General features: G+C 46.3%; 1 protein-coding gene across 5 annotated transcripts in view; it reads right to left on the reverse strand.

Moving 5' to 3' along the window:
* Nucleotides 1-12,884, reverse strand: part of COL4A3 (collagen type IV alpha 3 chain) — a 119,769-nt gene that overhangs the window by 37,696 nt on the left and 69,189 nt on the right. For all 5 annotated transcript variants that reach the window (XR_010590654.1, XR_010590653.1, XM_065558004.1 and 2 more), the window contains exons 21-26: nucleotides 12,584-12,748; nucleotides 9,810-9,902; nucleotides 8,495-8,590; nucleotides 5,209-5,279; nucleotides 2,324-2,512; nucleotides 831-999 (exon numbers count right to left, since the gene is read on the reverse strand). Coding sequence is in view for 3 of the 5 variants with exons in the window: in XM_065558004.1 (XP_065414076.1) it covers nucleotides 831-999; nucleotides 2,324-2,512; nucleotides 5,209-5,279; nucleotides 8,495-8,590; nucleotides 9,810-9,902; nucleotides 12,584-12,748 (783 nt within the window). In the remaining 2 variants the exon portion in view is untranslated. The remainder of the gene's footprint in view (nucleotides 1-830; nucleotides 1,000-2,323; nucleotides 2,513-5,208; nucleotides 5,280-8,494; nucleotides 8,591-9,809; nucleotides 9,903-12,583; nucleotides 12,749-12,884) is intronic.

The following is a 12,884-nucleotide window of genomic DNA, read 5'->3' on the forward strand; positions in this document are numbered from 1 at the left end:
AGTGTGTGCTCTTGTGCTTTTTAAAAACAATATTCATGGAAAATTCTGTTCAGTTAAAAAATACTGTGTTGCACAGTTTCTACAGCTTAGATGCTCCAACAAGCCCATAGAAATGGGCTACATAACAATTAAAGAGATAGCATTTTACTGCCACCAAAATATCCCCGAGACACTTCTTTAAATATATTAGAACGTATGGAATTGTGCATCAGGGGGACACAGCAAAGGAAGCACGCAGGCAATAGGACAGCTTACAGATACTTAATCCTCAGATCTATTCCAAAAAGATCTAACATGTCTCTCTGGCTGCATTGATTCTGAAACCTCCAGGAATAATTCCCAGGTTTGTCTTGGAGATTCAAGCCAACGAATGAGAGTTATCATGGATGTTGAAGTCCACCAGGACAATAAATGTTGAAAAGGCCAATGCAAGACCAAAAGAGACTCATTTAGACTGGGTAGGACTCATGATGTGAGAGTCTGTACACTACAAGGATTCCCAAATGTATCTTATCCCCAGGATCAACAACCAGATTGATACAATCAAATAATTTCATTTCTGGGAGGGGAAACCTATGCCTGCAGAGTCAAAGTGTCTTCTCGACATCAACTAGCACCGATGACTATTAAATCTTTTTACTGCTAGGGTCCTGCGAATTTAGTGTCTATTAGCTTATCTCAGAAACTTTGACTATCTTTCTATTGTAAACTACTTTGCATCCTTCCAAATCACATCACTTGCCACCATACAGGTCAGTTCATCAGTGTGTTTAAATGAAAGTCAAACACTTTAAAAAGGGAAGCTAGTGATAAGCTATAAAGTTACAAACCAATTGCTCCAGGCAATCCAGGCAATCCAGACATTCCCTTAGCGCCTTTGGGACCTGTCATTCCTTGTGGTCCATATCCTGGTGGTCCAGTGAGCCCCATTTCTCCAGGAAGACCTGGGTTACCAGGCAATCCTGATAACCCTCTGTCCCCTTTCGAACCATCCAGTCCCTATTAATAATTAGACACATTTGCATAGTGTGCATTGCTTATTTTTCCGTGTTAGTTCCAGCAGCAACAAGTTTTGATACATTGGACTGATTATGATCTTACACTATTTTAACAAAAGAGTAACTCAATCATCTTAAGCAAAGTACTGCTGACTTGCATAGTGTGAGACACAAAATTATCTGTTTATTGTACCCTTATCTAATCCTGTGCCTTTGTGAGATCCTAAAAGAAAATGCAATAGTACTGCAAGAATACAGGAGGGATTTGCCCATTCTGGGATACTGCCTTCTGATCCTCCCAGGGAACCTACTTCTTCCAATCCAAATTCTTAGAGACATTCCAGCAGCTAAAACTAATGAATAGGACCTTTCATCTTCCAATTTATGTATATGTAACATAGACCACAAAAATGATTTGATCAATGCTTTGATTTGACTAAATTTGCCCATGTATAATGGAAGCTGCCCACACAATTCCATGCAAATTGCAAATAAGTAAGTGTAATCAAGCTTTACCACTTTGCCACCATTTTAAGCCTCACAGAAAACATCAGACAAAAATAAAAATTTCTGTCCTATGGGAAATTCTGATATTTTAATATTTTTGTCCAAATTGGGATGAAAAATTGAAATATCAACATTTTTTGCAGAACAAAAAGTGATGACAAAGTTTGATTCCCCTAACCCTTGTAGCTACAGATAATTAGCGTCAATGCCTAGATATCTTTGATGAGTATACATTTTAAGACCAGAGGGGACCATTTGATTATCTCATCTAAACTCCTGCAAAACATACACCATAGAATATTACCCAGTAACTCCTGCATCAAGACTATATCCTGTGGTTAGGTTAGAGAAGTGGTTCTCAACCTTTTTCTTTCTGAAGCCCACCCAACATGCTATAAAATCTCCATGGCCTACCTGGGCCACAATAATTGGTTTTCTGCATATAAAAGCCAGGGCTGGCATTGGGGGATAGTAAGCAGGGCAATTGCCAAGGGGCCCTGCAAAGCTACACTGCTCAGGCTTTGGCTTCAGCCCTGGGTAGTGGGGCTCAGGGCCCCAGGCGTCAGACCCATGCAGTGGGACTTTGGCTTTCTGCCTTGGGCCCAAGTGAGTCTAATGCTGGCCCTGCTTGGCGGACCCCCTGAAACCTGCTCGCTGCCCCCTAGGGGGTCCTGGACCCCTTGTTGAGAACCACTGGATTAGAGCTATCTTTACAGATGTTACAGTGTTTTAATTCTAATGAATAGGGCTGTGAAATGTATAATTATTTACTTAGCTTTCTATTAATTCTAAAATAATTGAAAATAATGTATACCAACCCTTTCGCCTTTAGGACCTTTTGAGCCTTTTGAACCATGTTTTTTGTGCAATCCATCTGAACCTTTCCTCCCTGGATTTCCTCTGATCCCTGGATCTCCTCTGTTTCCTTTTTGCCCTTCTGGATACACATATCCCGGTTCACCGTTTGGCCCTTTCAGTCCTTGATCTCCTGGAAAACCTGGAAGTCCCTAGGACACAGCAGTTAAGAATTTCCATGTTAGATTTATGTCAAGTAGTTTTTTTATATCAACACTAAATGACTAAGTTTCTTTCTTCCTTAGGCAATTCTTTAGAGGGTCCCAGGATTTTAATTTAATTTTGTCTTCACTAATTTCACTAGTCAAATAAGAATTATTATTTTCATTTACTTGTTGTCCCTGAGGCTGATAATTTAAGTTAGGGGGTCAGATCCTTGGCCCTGCTCCTTCCCCTTCGCACTGCTTTGGTGGTGGAAAGGGATGACAGAAAGATGGCTTAAACCACTAAGGGTATGTCTACACTACCCACTGGATCGGCGGGCAGCTATCGATCCAGCCGAGATCAATTTATCACATCTAGACGCGATAAATTGACCCCTGAGCCCTCTCCCGTAGACTCCTGTACTCCAGCGCTGCGAGAGGCGCAGGCAGAGTCGACGGGGGAGCAGCAGCAGTCGATTCACTGCGGTGAAGACACCACAGTAAGTCGATCTAAGTATGTCAACTTCAGCTACGTTATTCACATAGCTGAAGTTGTGTAACTTAGATCGACTCCACCTGCCCCCCCCCCCCAGTGTAGATCAGGGCTAAGATGGGAATTTCCTGTTGCATGTTAATGCTGACACAGATGGCTCTATGTCACCCACTACGGGTCCACCAGTGTAGGGGACATTTGGGGATTGAAGCACACTTTACTCCGGTGATCCTGGGCTGTTGAACTGATGATTGTAAGCTCTTTGGGACAGAGATGATCAATTTGTTCTGTGTTATACTTAGGGCCCTACCAAATTCATGGTATATTTTGGTTGATTTCATAGTAATAGGATTTTAAAAATCGTCAGTTTCATGATTTCAGCTATTTAAATCTGAAATTTCATGGTGTTGTACTTGTTGGGGTCCTGACCCAAAAAGGAGTTGTGTGTGTGTGTGTGGAGGGGGGGGGGGGGTTGCAAGGGGATGTGTGTGATACTGCTACCCTTACTTCTACGCTGCCTTCAGAGCTTGGTGGCTGGAGAGCGGTGGCTGGTGGCTGGGAGCCCAGCTATGAAGGCAGAGTTGCCGTCAGCAGCAGCACAGAAGTAAGGATGGCGTGATATGGTATTGCCAACCTTACATCTGTACTGCTGCAGGCGGGGCACTGCCTTCAGAGCTGGGTGCATGGCCAACAGCCACTGCTCTCAGCCACCCAGCTCTGAAGGCAGCACAGAAGTAAGGATGTCAATACCCTTACCCCACTAAAATAACCTTGTGACCCCCTGCAACTTCCTTTTGGGTCAGGGCCCCTAATTTGAGAAATGGTGGTCTCCCCTGTGAAATCTGTATGATATAGGGTAAAAACACACAAAAGACCAGATGTCATCGGAGGAGACCAGATTTCACGACCCGTGACGCATTTTTCATGGCTGTGAATTTGGTAGGGCCCTAGTTATACTGAGTTATAAGGAGTCCTGGTCTATGACTGGGGCTCCTGGGCAGTATTGTAATATGTCTAATAATAAAATAATATTAATTAATTAATAGGGAGCCACTACTGCTGGTGCAAGTTGAAGCAGACACAAGGAAGATCCCTTAAAGATGCTTTGAGGGAATCTTTGTCTCTTGCCCCAGCCAATGGAGCTAGGGTTTTACACCCTCTCAAAGGGCAGCATAAAGCTAGCTTCTCCCACACTCCCTGGGGCTTGAGGAGCCACTGTGCCTCCTTGAGGAAACAAAGCATCCCAGAATTCCTAAGAATCAGAGCTGCCCTTAGCGTTTTGGGGTGGGCCAGTCAAACATTTCCAGTGCTTTGTAGGGGAAATGGAACCCCATGGCTTGCACTGGGGTCTAGGGATAATCACCAGCATTAAGAATAGGTTTATAAAGGGCAATTATCTGAATAAATATGCGGTTTGGAGTGTATGTAGTGAATTTTAACATATACACACACTTTAAACACTAACTAATTAGTCTCCACAACCACCTTTGACTGTGAGATAGGTATCATTGTCATTACCATCTTTATTTCACAGCTGAGGACACTAAGATAGAGAGATTTGACTAAGATTACAGAGGAAGTCTGAGTCAAGCCTAAATTTGAACACAGGAGGCTCTTGCTCTTAGTTCCCTTTAAAATTCAATAGGTTATACTGCCTCTCACATTACCTAGATAAGTCATTATAGCCTCTGGTAATGGGTTTCAGGAGATGGCTTATAGGTGGCCAGCTAGGAGAGGAGCATATAACAGACATAGTACCATGAGTGACAATGTGGGCAGCATTGCCCATATAAACATGCACTGATCTGGAGAACTTCTAAAAATCAAAGGACCAGTGAGCATGTATTTCATGAAGCTAAATGGCCACCCCAGGCATTGTAGTATTCATGGTGATGTGTATTTCCTTGTGATATTCAGGAAAAATGTATGTTACATTTTCCACCCTAGTGATTGGTTTACACTGGTTCATATTTTTGAGGATATCTTTACAAGGAAAAAAGCTAAAGCACATTTTTTCCACACCCCTCCCCATTTTTTAATTAAAACTGAAATTAGCCCTAATTCTAGACTCTGAAAGTACCACCTTCCTGGAACCATCAAGCTAAAATAGTAACAGTATATCCTGCATATGGCAATAAAACTAGACACCACGATTCTCATCTAACGAAAATTCAATATTGCAACTGAAAGATCCATTTAATTTAAATCTTACTTGAGGACCTGAAGGCCCTTGTGCCCCTGGAGAACCTCGAGATCCTTTGGGACCACTTATTCCTTGTCTACCTGTGACAGGTGAAAGATAAATCAGTTTTTCATTCCTTTGACAGGCTCTGGTACTAACATACAATACAGAGAATTGCTGCCTTTCGGATACAACACAATTCAACAAACTGCCTTGGAAGAGACGTTGGTAAATGGCTGGCTGGTGGGTGTATAAAGAAATCCCTCCGGTATACTTGTTATTTTGGAATTTCTTCCTCCCCATTATTAATTTCCTAGAAAAATTACAATACAGGCTCCCTACTAAAGGTTTCCTAGGTAAATGTTTTCCTTGCCAGAAAAACATTTGCATGTATTGACAACTTCCCTGAGTTTCTCACTCCCTGATACTGAATTAATTCCATATACTTCCCCAGTGTTCTCAAGGAATTGAACTCCTTCAAGATGCAATACTCTTCCTCCTGGGGTAGTTTCCTTCTAATTGTTCCACTGGAGAAATTGTGTGCGTGATGGTGGCGAGCAGGGAGTTCACCCTCTGTGAGATTAAAAGGACTGGAGTTTGCCCCCCTAAATCAGCAGGTTATTCTAAGACCGAAAGGCTCCATATTCAGCTCCAATCTGTAGTGTATTCATAGAATCTAAAGCCAGAAGGAACCACTGTGATCATCTAGTCTGACCTCCTGTATAGTACAGTCCACAGAACTTCCCCAAATTAATTCCTAGAGCAGGTCTTTTAGAAAAACATCCAATCTTGATTTAAAAATTGTCAGTCATAGAGAATCCACCATGACACTTGGTAAATTTATTTACAGCTGCCTTAACTTTACCTTTAAATCAGGTTTGTTTTTTAACCAGCAGAGCCTTCTTCCTCAATTGTGGCTTTTGGGGCATCTAGTAAAGCAGGGGTGGGCAAACTTTTTGGCCCTAGGGCCACATCGGGTACAGAAATTGTATGGAGGGCCGGGTAGGGAAGTCTGGGGGAGGCTATGTCTCCCCAAACAGTGAGGTGTGGCCTGGCCCCCGTCCCCTATCCAGTCCCCTGGAACTCCCACCCCCATCCAACCCCACCCTTGACTGCCCCCCGGGACTCCCAAATCCTATCAAAACATCCCATCTCTCTGCCCCGACCGTCCCCTGGGGCACCTGTCCCCTATCCAATCCCCCCTGCTCCCTACCCTCTGACCACCCCCGGGACCCCCACCCCTATCAAATCTTCCCTGCTCCCCACCCCCTGACCTCCCCCCTGACCTCCCCCTTGGGGTCCCCCCACCCTCTATCCAATCCTCCCTGCTCTCCCCACCCCACGTTACCTGTGGGGTGGGGGAAAGGGCAGCTCCATCCTTTCCTTGTGCATTTCCCCTGCTCATTTGGCTGCTCTCCCTGGCAGTCAGGCAGAGCTCGCTCCCTGTCTGGGCTTGGCTGCTGGGGACAGGAGCCAAGCATGCTGGGGATAGAGGGAGGCCATGGCTTGCTCTGGCCCTGTCCCCGGCAGCAGGGCTCAGGCCCCTTGACTGCCCCCCTGCAACTCGCCCTGCTCCCCGCCCCCACCCCCCGGAACTCTCCCCGCCCCCCACTCCCTGAAGCACCAGGTCTGGTGGCGCTATAGCTGTGCCGCCCGGCCGGAGCTGCAGCCATGCTGCCCAGGTGCTGGGGGAACTGTGACTGCGAGGGAGGGAGAGAGAGGAGCAGAAGGGGAGGAGCCAGGGGCTAGCTTCCACCCGCTCACTGTGCTGCCGGGGAGTTGGGCTGGCTCTTCGCAAGCCTGTCCTAACCCTGCTCCCTGACAGGAGCTCGGGTCCCATTTTTTTTACAGGGGAGCCAAGAAATCTGCAGAAGGTATGATTTCGACACAGAATTCCCCCAGGAGTAATACATAAGCTACCATTAACTTTTAGTTGTGTGATCAGTTCAGCTTTATCTATTAAGACAAGGTCTAATAAGGAATTCCCCATGTGTTGGCTGCATCGCTTTATTAGGAAATTGTTATCTTAATGTTTAGAAATTCAAAGGATGTTTTAGTACTAGCAGCATAAGACCTCCAGCATATGTCACTCAAATGGAAGTCCCCCATGATCACACAGTTTCCCCCCATAAACATTATAGATGGGTGTGTAAGGAGGCAGTCATCTTGTTCCCTAGTGTGATTTGTTGGTCTGTAGCAGACACCAATAACCCATCTTGTGCTTTATCTCTTAGAACAGTGGTTCTCAACCAGGGGTCGGGGGGGAGTTGCAAGCAGGTTTCAGAGGGTCCAAGCAGGGCCAGCGTTAGACTCGCTGGGGCCAGGGCAGAAAGCCAAAGCACCACTGCATGGGGCTGAAGCCTATGGCCCTGAGCCCTGCCATCTGGGGCTGAAGCCAAAGCCTGAGCAACGTAGCTTTGTGGAGGCCCCTGTGGCATGGGGCCCCAGGCAACTGCCCTGCTTACTATCCCCTAATGCTGGCCCTGGCTTTTATATGCAGAAAACCAGTTGTTGTGGCACAGATGGGCCGTGGAGTTTTTACAGCGGGGCGGGGGGAGGGAGGGGAAGAGGGGGCTCAGAAAGAAAAAGGTTGAGAACCCCTGTGTTAGGACATTGATCCATAAGCATGAAAGTTCATTTTCTTCTGTGTTAAGAGTGACTCAGAAACAGGTAATGACAGAGTGCCACTCCCCTTCTCTTTTTCCCCACGCAATCCTTCCTAAATAGGTTATAACCATTGATGTTAACATTCCAATCGTGCGAATCATCCCACCAGGTTAAAGTGATACCACCTAAATCAAATGTATGCTCATAAATGAACAATTCCAATTCCTCTTGTTTGTTACCAGGCTGCTGGCATTAGTGTACAGTATAGGCAATTGAAGAAGTCTTGTTTTCATGTTCTCTGGTTTCTTGATTAATTTTGTAGTCAACATCTCAGTTTTCTGCTGAGTGCTCATATCCTTCCTCTTTTTTTACCTTCTCCTTTTGCTCTCAGTGTAACCCCTCCTGACTACCTTAGCCAACCTGTCCCCAAGGAGATAGCCTCCATCTCCATAGCAGGGGAACCAATCTAAACTGTACAGCCCCCTCTTCCCATAGAAAGTGGACTAGTGGGCCACAAAATCAAAGCCCTCCATCCTGGATATCCAGTCCCTGGCCCCAAACCTCCAGTTTCAGACAGTTTTGAGTATTGATTAAAAGAAGCATCTCACTGTAATTGAGTCAATGCTGTTGGATTTGTGCAGCTAAAGATGGTGCATGAAGAAACATTGGCATTTCCCAATAACAATTTAGTAAAGCCAAGATATTTTACCAGTAACTCCTTCTTGACCATCTTGCCCAGGAGCACCAGGAAGTCCAGGTCCTCCTGGTATATAACTGCATTGATTACAAGGACTTGCTTCTTCACCTGGAACAAAATTATACCTTCATTAATTGTTATAGTGGCAAATTACTTTTGTGTTCAATGAATAGCTTGCATCAGGCCCGCTCAACTACCTAACGTATCTCCTGGGTTAAAGAGGTGTGAAAACACTGGGAATACAGCTTCATTTTAATCATTAATCATCAATAATCAAGGATTTACAGATCCTTTTAAACACAGCCTGGTTTATCTCTTGGCACCAGAGCCTACAGCATTATCAATTAAAAGACAGGATCACTCAGTTTCAATAGCCTGGTTTTTGTTCTCTATTTTAGTATTCTGCTGAGAAACACTCATAAGCCAAATCCTGTAAAGCAGGAGGAAAGCATGCCCAGGCCTTTAACTCCTATGCATGGTGGCTCCACAATAGGCTGGCTGACCCTAGAAGTTGTCATCTTGAGCATGTTGGACAATACAGAGCTGCAGTAGTCCCTGTGGTGCAATCTGCAGGGGGACACAGAGTGGCTCAGGCGTGGGGACCTCATTTCCAGCCCCCTCTCTCACATGGCATTGTGGGCAGGAAGAGGTGAGGATTGTGGGAGTGTGTGACTCTCCCTTCCCCAGACTGTCCTGAGTGGAATTACCCTTTGTCCCACTGGAGCAGTTATCTGGCTCCAGTATCTTGGCAGTGCAAGGGGGAACTTGGCCCTCTTGCTGTTTCCACACACACACAAAAAAGACACGGAGAAGTCCCGCTAACACAAATTAATTCATTAATTAATTTCTGATTGGTAATTCCCAAGGAGTAGCCAGAATCAGCATAATAATTTTTAATCCATCTATATATCTTGTTTTTTAGCTGAAAAGAAAGAATCAGTTCATGTCAATTATAACATGGCCCAATCCTGATCTCACACGTGTGGGTGTATTGTAGAAACCCTACTGCACTCAGTGGAGTTACACTGACATGAAAATGAGGCACAGCAGAATTGGATCCAATTATTTAGTCTGACAAACAGTAGAATGATCACATTCAGCTCTGTATTGAATCTTGACTGAATCTGATTTTTCAGCTCAGTTGCTGTTTTCTGTAAGTTACAGCAGCTTTCCTGAACATGGAACAGTTTGTTGTTTGATAGAAAGGTTAAATGAAATTTCTGTATCTTGTTTCTCCATCTGAATCAATAGTAAATTAATTCTAGGAACATATTTATAAACACACACACACACACACACACACACACACACACACACGATTGCTGACCTTTCACTCCACTATCTCCTGGAAGTCCTGGAGGTCCCACACATCCGGGGTTTCCTGGAACTCCTGGTGGGTGCGTTTCAAACGTTACTTTACCTGATGATAGCATGAGTATGACAACATTAATTTAGCAGACTGTTCAAAGAGTTTTAGTTTTTGCAAAGAGAGAGATAGACACCACCATGATGGGTTGTAGAGGATATTCAGGCTCAAAGGAAGAACAATCTTATGCTAAACACATCTGAAATTTTGAAGAAAGACCGACAAGGCCTTGTACATGGAAGTACCAGAGGAAAAATCTGGTAAAGCAGCAGTAAATCTCATTTGGTCTGCTGGATATGTTTATGCTAATGGGGTGATGACCTTTAAAGAACACAGTTCTGTGACTCCAGATAAAGATTTTGTACTTTTATTTTGGATAAGAAGTAAATAAATTAAAGCTCCAGTTATGAAAGGGGAAACTTTGAACCCCAAATTTATGTTGCTCGTGTCTCTTCATCAGCGCTGCTTTCGGCATTCTCAGCTACCTCAAAACAACAGAAAAGCCTTTAGAAATAGCACAATGTATTACCACCAATAACACTTGGGCTAATACAAATTGCAAAGCTCTACTGTTTATAATACAACTTTATTTGGCTTTACCATGAATTGCTACTTTGAATAAAAAATTGGTTCTGTTGCACACCCATTTGAATCCCACTGAGTTTGCATCTTCCTCAAATTTTATAACCTGCACTTAGCTGATCACCCCATTTTTCACTTACCACTTACCAGCATTGCAAGGGGCGTATTATCACACAGAATTACTGCTTCAAAGTCCACTGTAGTCAGTAAGAGCTTTGCCATTGATTTCAATGGGGTTTGAATTGGGTCCTGTTGAATTTACTGTTCCAGATTTACTGAAATTTTGGAAATGTCAACCACATAAACAGGCTTTCCTTTAACATCACCAGAGTGTTCTTCATGACTATTCTTTCTTCCTCACTGTGCAGTAGATGTGTACTGTCACCCTTGTCCAACTCCTCTGTAATGGTGGGAAGTCCTTACATTTTTCGTACAGAATCTCAGAATAATGATGGAACCCAGCACCTTGTTACGTGCACTGTTTCTGTTAATAATGTACATGATGTTTGCTCTTTGGAAATCCCTTTCAACCAGGCTATTCAGAGAATTCTCAAGAAGTCACTTCTCATGAAGTGTTAAGACACTGGGCCAGCTTTCTGATCTCAGTGATACCAGCCAATTCCACAGATATTGAAATTACTCTGGATTTGTGCCAGTGTAATTGAGACCATAATCTGGCCCATTATATACACCAGGGGTCGGCAACCTTTCAGAAGTGGTGTGACGAGTCTTCATTGATTCACTTTAATTTAAGGTTTCACGTGCCGCTAATACATTTTAACATTTTTTAGAAGGTCTCCCTCTATAGGTCTATATATAATATAACGAAACTACTGTTGTATGTAAAGTAAACAAGGTTTTCAAAATGTTTAAGAAGCTTCACTTAAAATTAAATTAAAATGCTGATCTTAAGCCGCCAGCCTGCTCAGCCTGCTGCCGGCCTGGGGTTCCGTTCACCTAGGCTGGCAGCAGGCTGAGCGGGGCCTGCGGCCGGAACCCCGGCTGGCAAGGGGCTGGTAGCCAGAACCCCAGGTTGGCAGCAGGCTGAGCGGGGCCAGGCGCTGGGATCCCAGACCGGTGGTGGGCTGAGCGGGGCTGGCACTCCAGACTAGCAGCGGGCCGAGCGGCTCAGCCCACTGCCGATCTGGGGTTCCGTCCGCTGGCTCCTGCCAGCCAGGGTCCCAGCTGCCGGCCCCGCTCAGCCCGCTGCCAGTCTGGGGTTCTGGCTGCCGGCCTCTTGCCCCAGCTGCCGACCCCGCTTGGCCCGCTGCCAACCTGGTGCTCAGGGTGGGGGGTGGGGATGTGGGGGGTGCAAGAGTCAGGGCATGGGGTGGGGGGGGGCTGGGTATGTGTGGAGACTGCAGGAGTCAGAGCAGGGGGTGTGGGGAGTGCAGGAGTCAGGGCAGGGGAATGTGGGGAGGCTGGGGACGTGTGGAGAGTGCAGGGGTCAGGGCAGAGGGCTGGGGGCATGTGAGGGGGTGCAGGAGTCAGGGCATGGGGGGCGGGTATGTGTGGAGGGTGCAGGAATCAGGGATGGGGTTGTGGGGGGGATGCAGGGGGCTGGGGTGCAAGGGGGTGCAGGGGTCAAGGCAGAGGGCTGGGGGGGCTGCGATCAGGGGGGTGCTCCCAGCCCCCTGCCCTGAGCAGCTCACGGCAGGCGGCTGGAGGGATACGCCCAGCTCCTACCACCCCCTGCCTCTTCTCCGCCTCCTTACTGGTCTGAGCAGCGAGGGCCCTGGGGCTGCTCTTCTCTCCCTCCTGCCACCGATGGCCCTTGCGAGGGAGGAGAGGAGGCAGGGCTCGACGCAGCACGCTGGTGGAAGAGGCGGGGGAGGGGGAAGCTTGGCTGCCGGCGGAGCCTGCCCTACAGCAGCAGCTGGCAGGACCACGCTTGCTTCTGCTCCCTGCCCCCACCAGAGAGAGCAGTAAGTGGGGGGCGGAGAAGAGCGGGCTGGGTCGAGCAGGATTTTTAATGGCATGCTGCTGCCTGCCGGGATCCGGCTCAGTCCGCTGCCGGGGTTCAGCAGCGGGCTGAGCGGGACCCCGGCAGGCAGCAGTGTGCCATTAAAAATCGGCTCATGTGCCGTCATTGGCACACATGCCATAGGTTGCCGACCCCTGATGTACACAGTTACACAAGTTCTATGCTGTACCTGGCTGTCCTGCAGGACCTGGTGATCCTACAGAACCAGGTCTGCCTGGAAACCCATGAAGTCCTGGAGATCCCACAGCATTCATGCCAGGCTGTCCTTTCTCTCCCTTATTTCCTTTCAGTCCTGGATATCCTTGTGGACCATTTATGCCAGGTCTCGATACACCTAACAAAAGATAAAACTGTTATTTAATTTCAAGGATCCTAGATGACCTTATAGAGCTAATAAGAGTTTTTAAAAAGTATGTTCTGTAACAGGGGAAGGTGTAGCACGTTAGAACTTTTGTTTCTATCATTCAAAT

This window comes from Chrysemys picta, chromosome 9 (assembly GCF_011386835.1).
Source record: "Chrysemys picta bellii isolate R12L10 chromosome 9, ASM1138683v2, whole genome shotgun sequence".
In the NCBI taxonomy this organism is placed as follows: domain Eukaryota; kingdom Metazoa; phylum Chordata; order Testudines; family Emydidae; genus Chrysemys; species Chrysemys picta.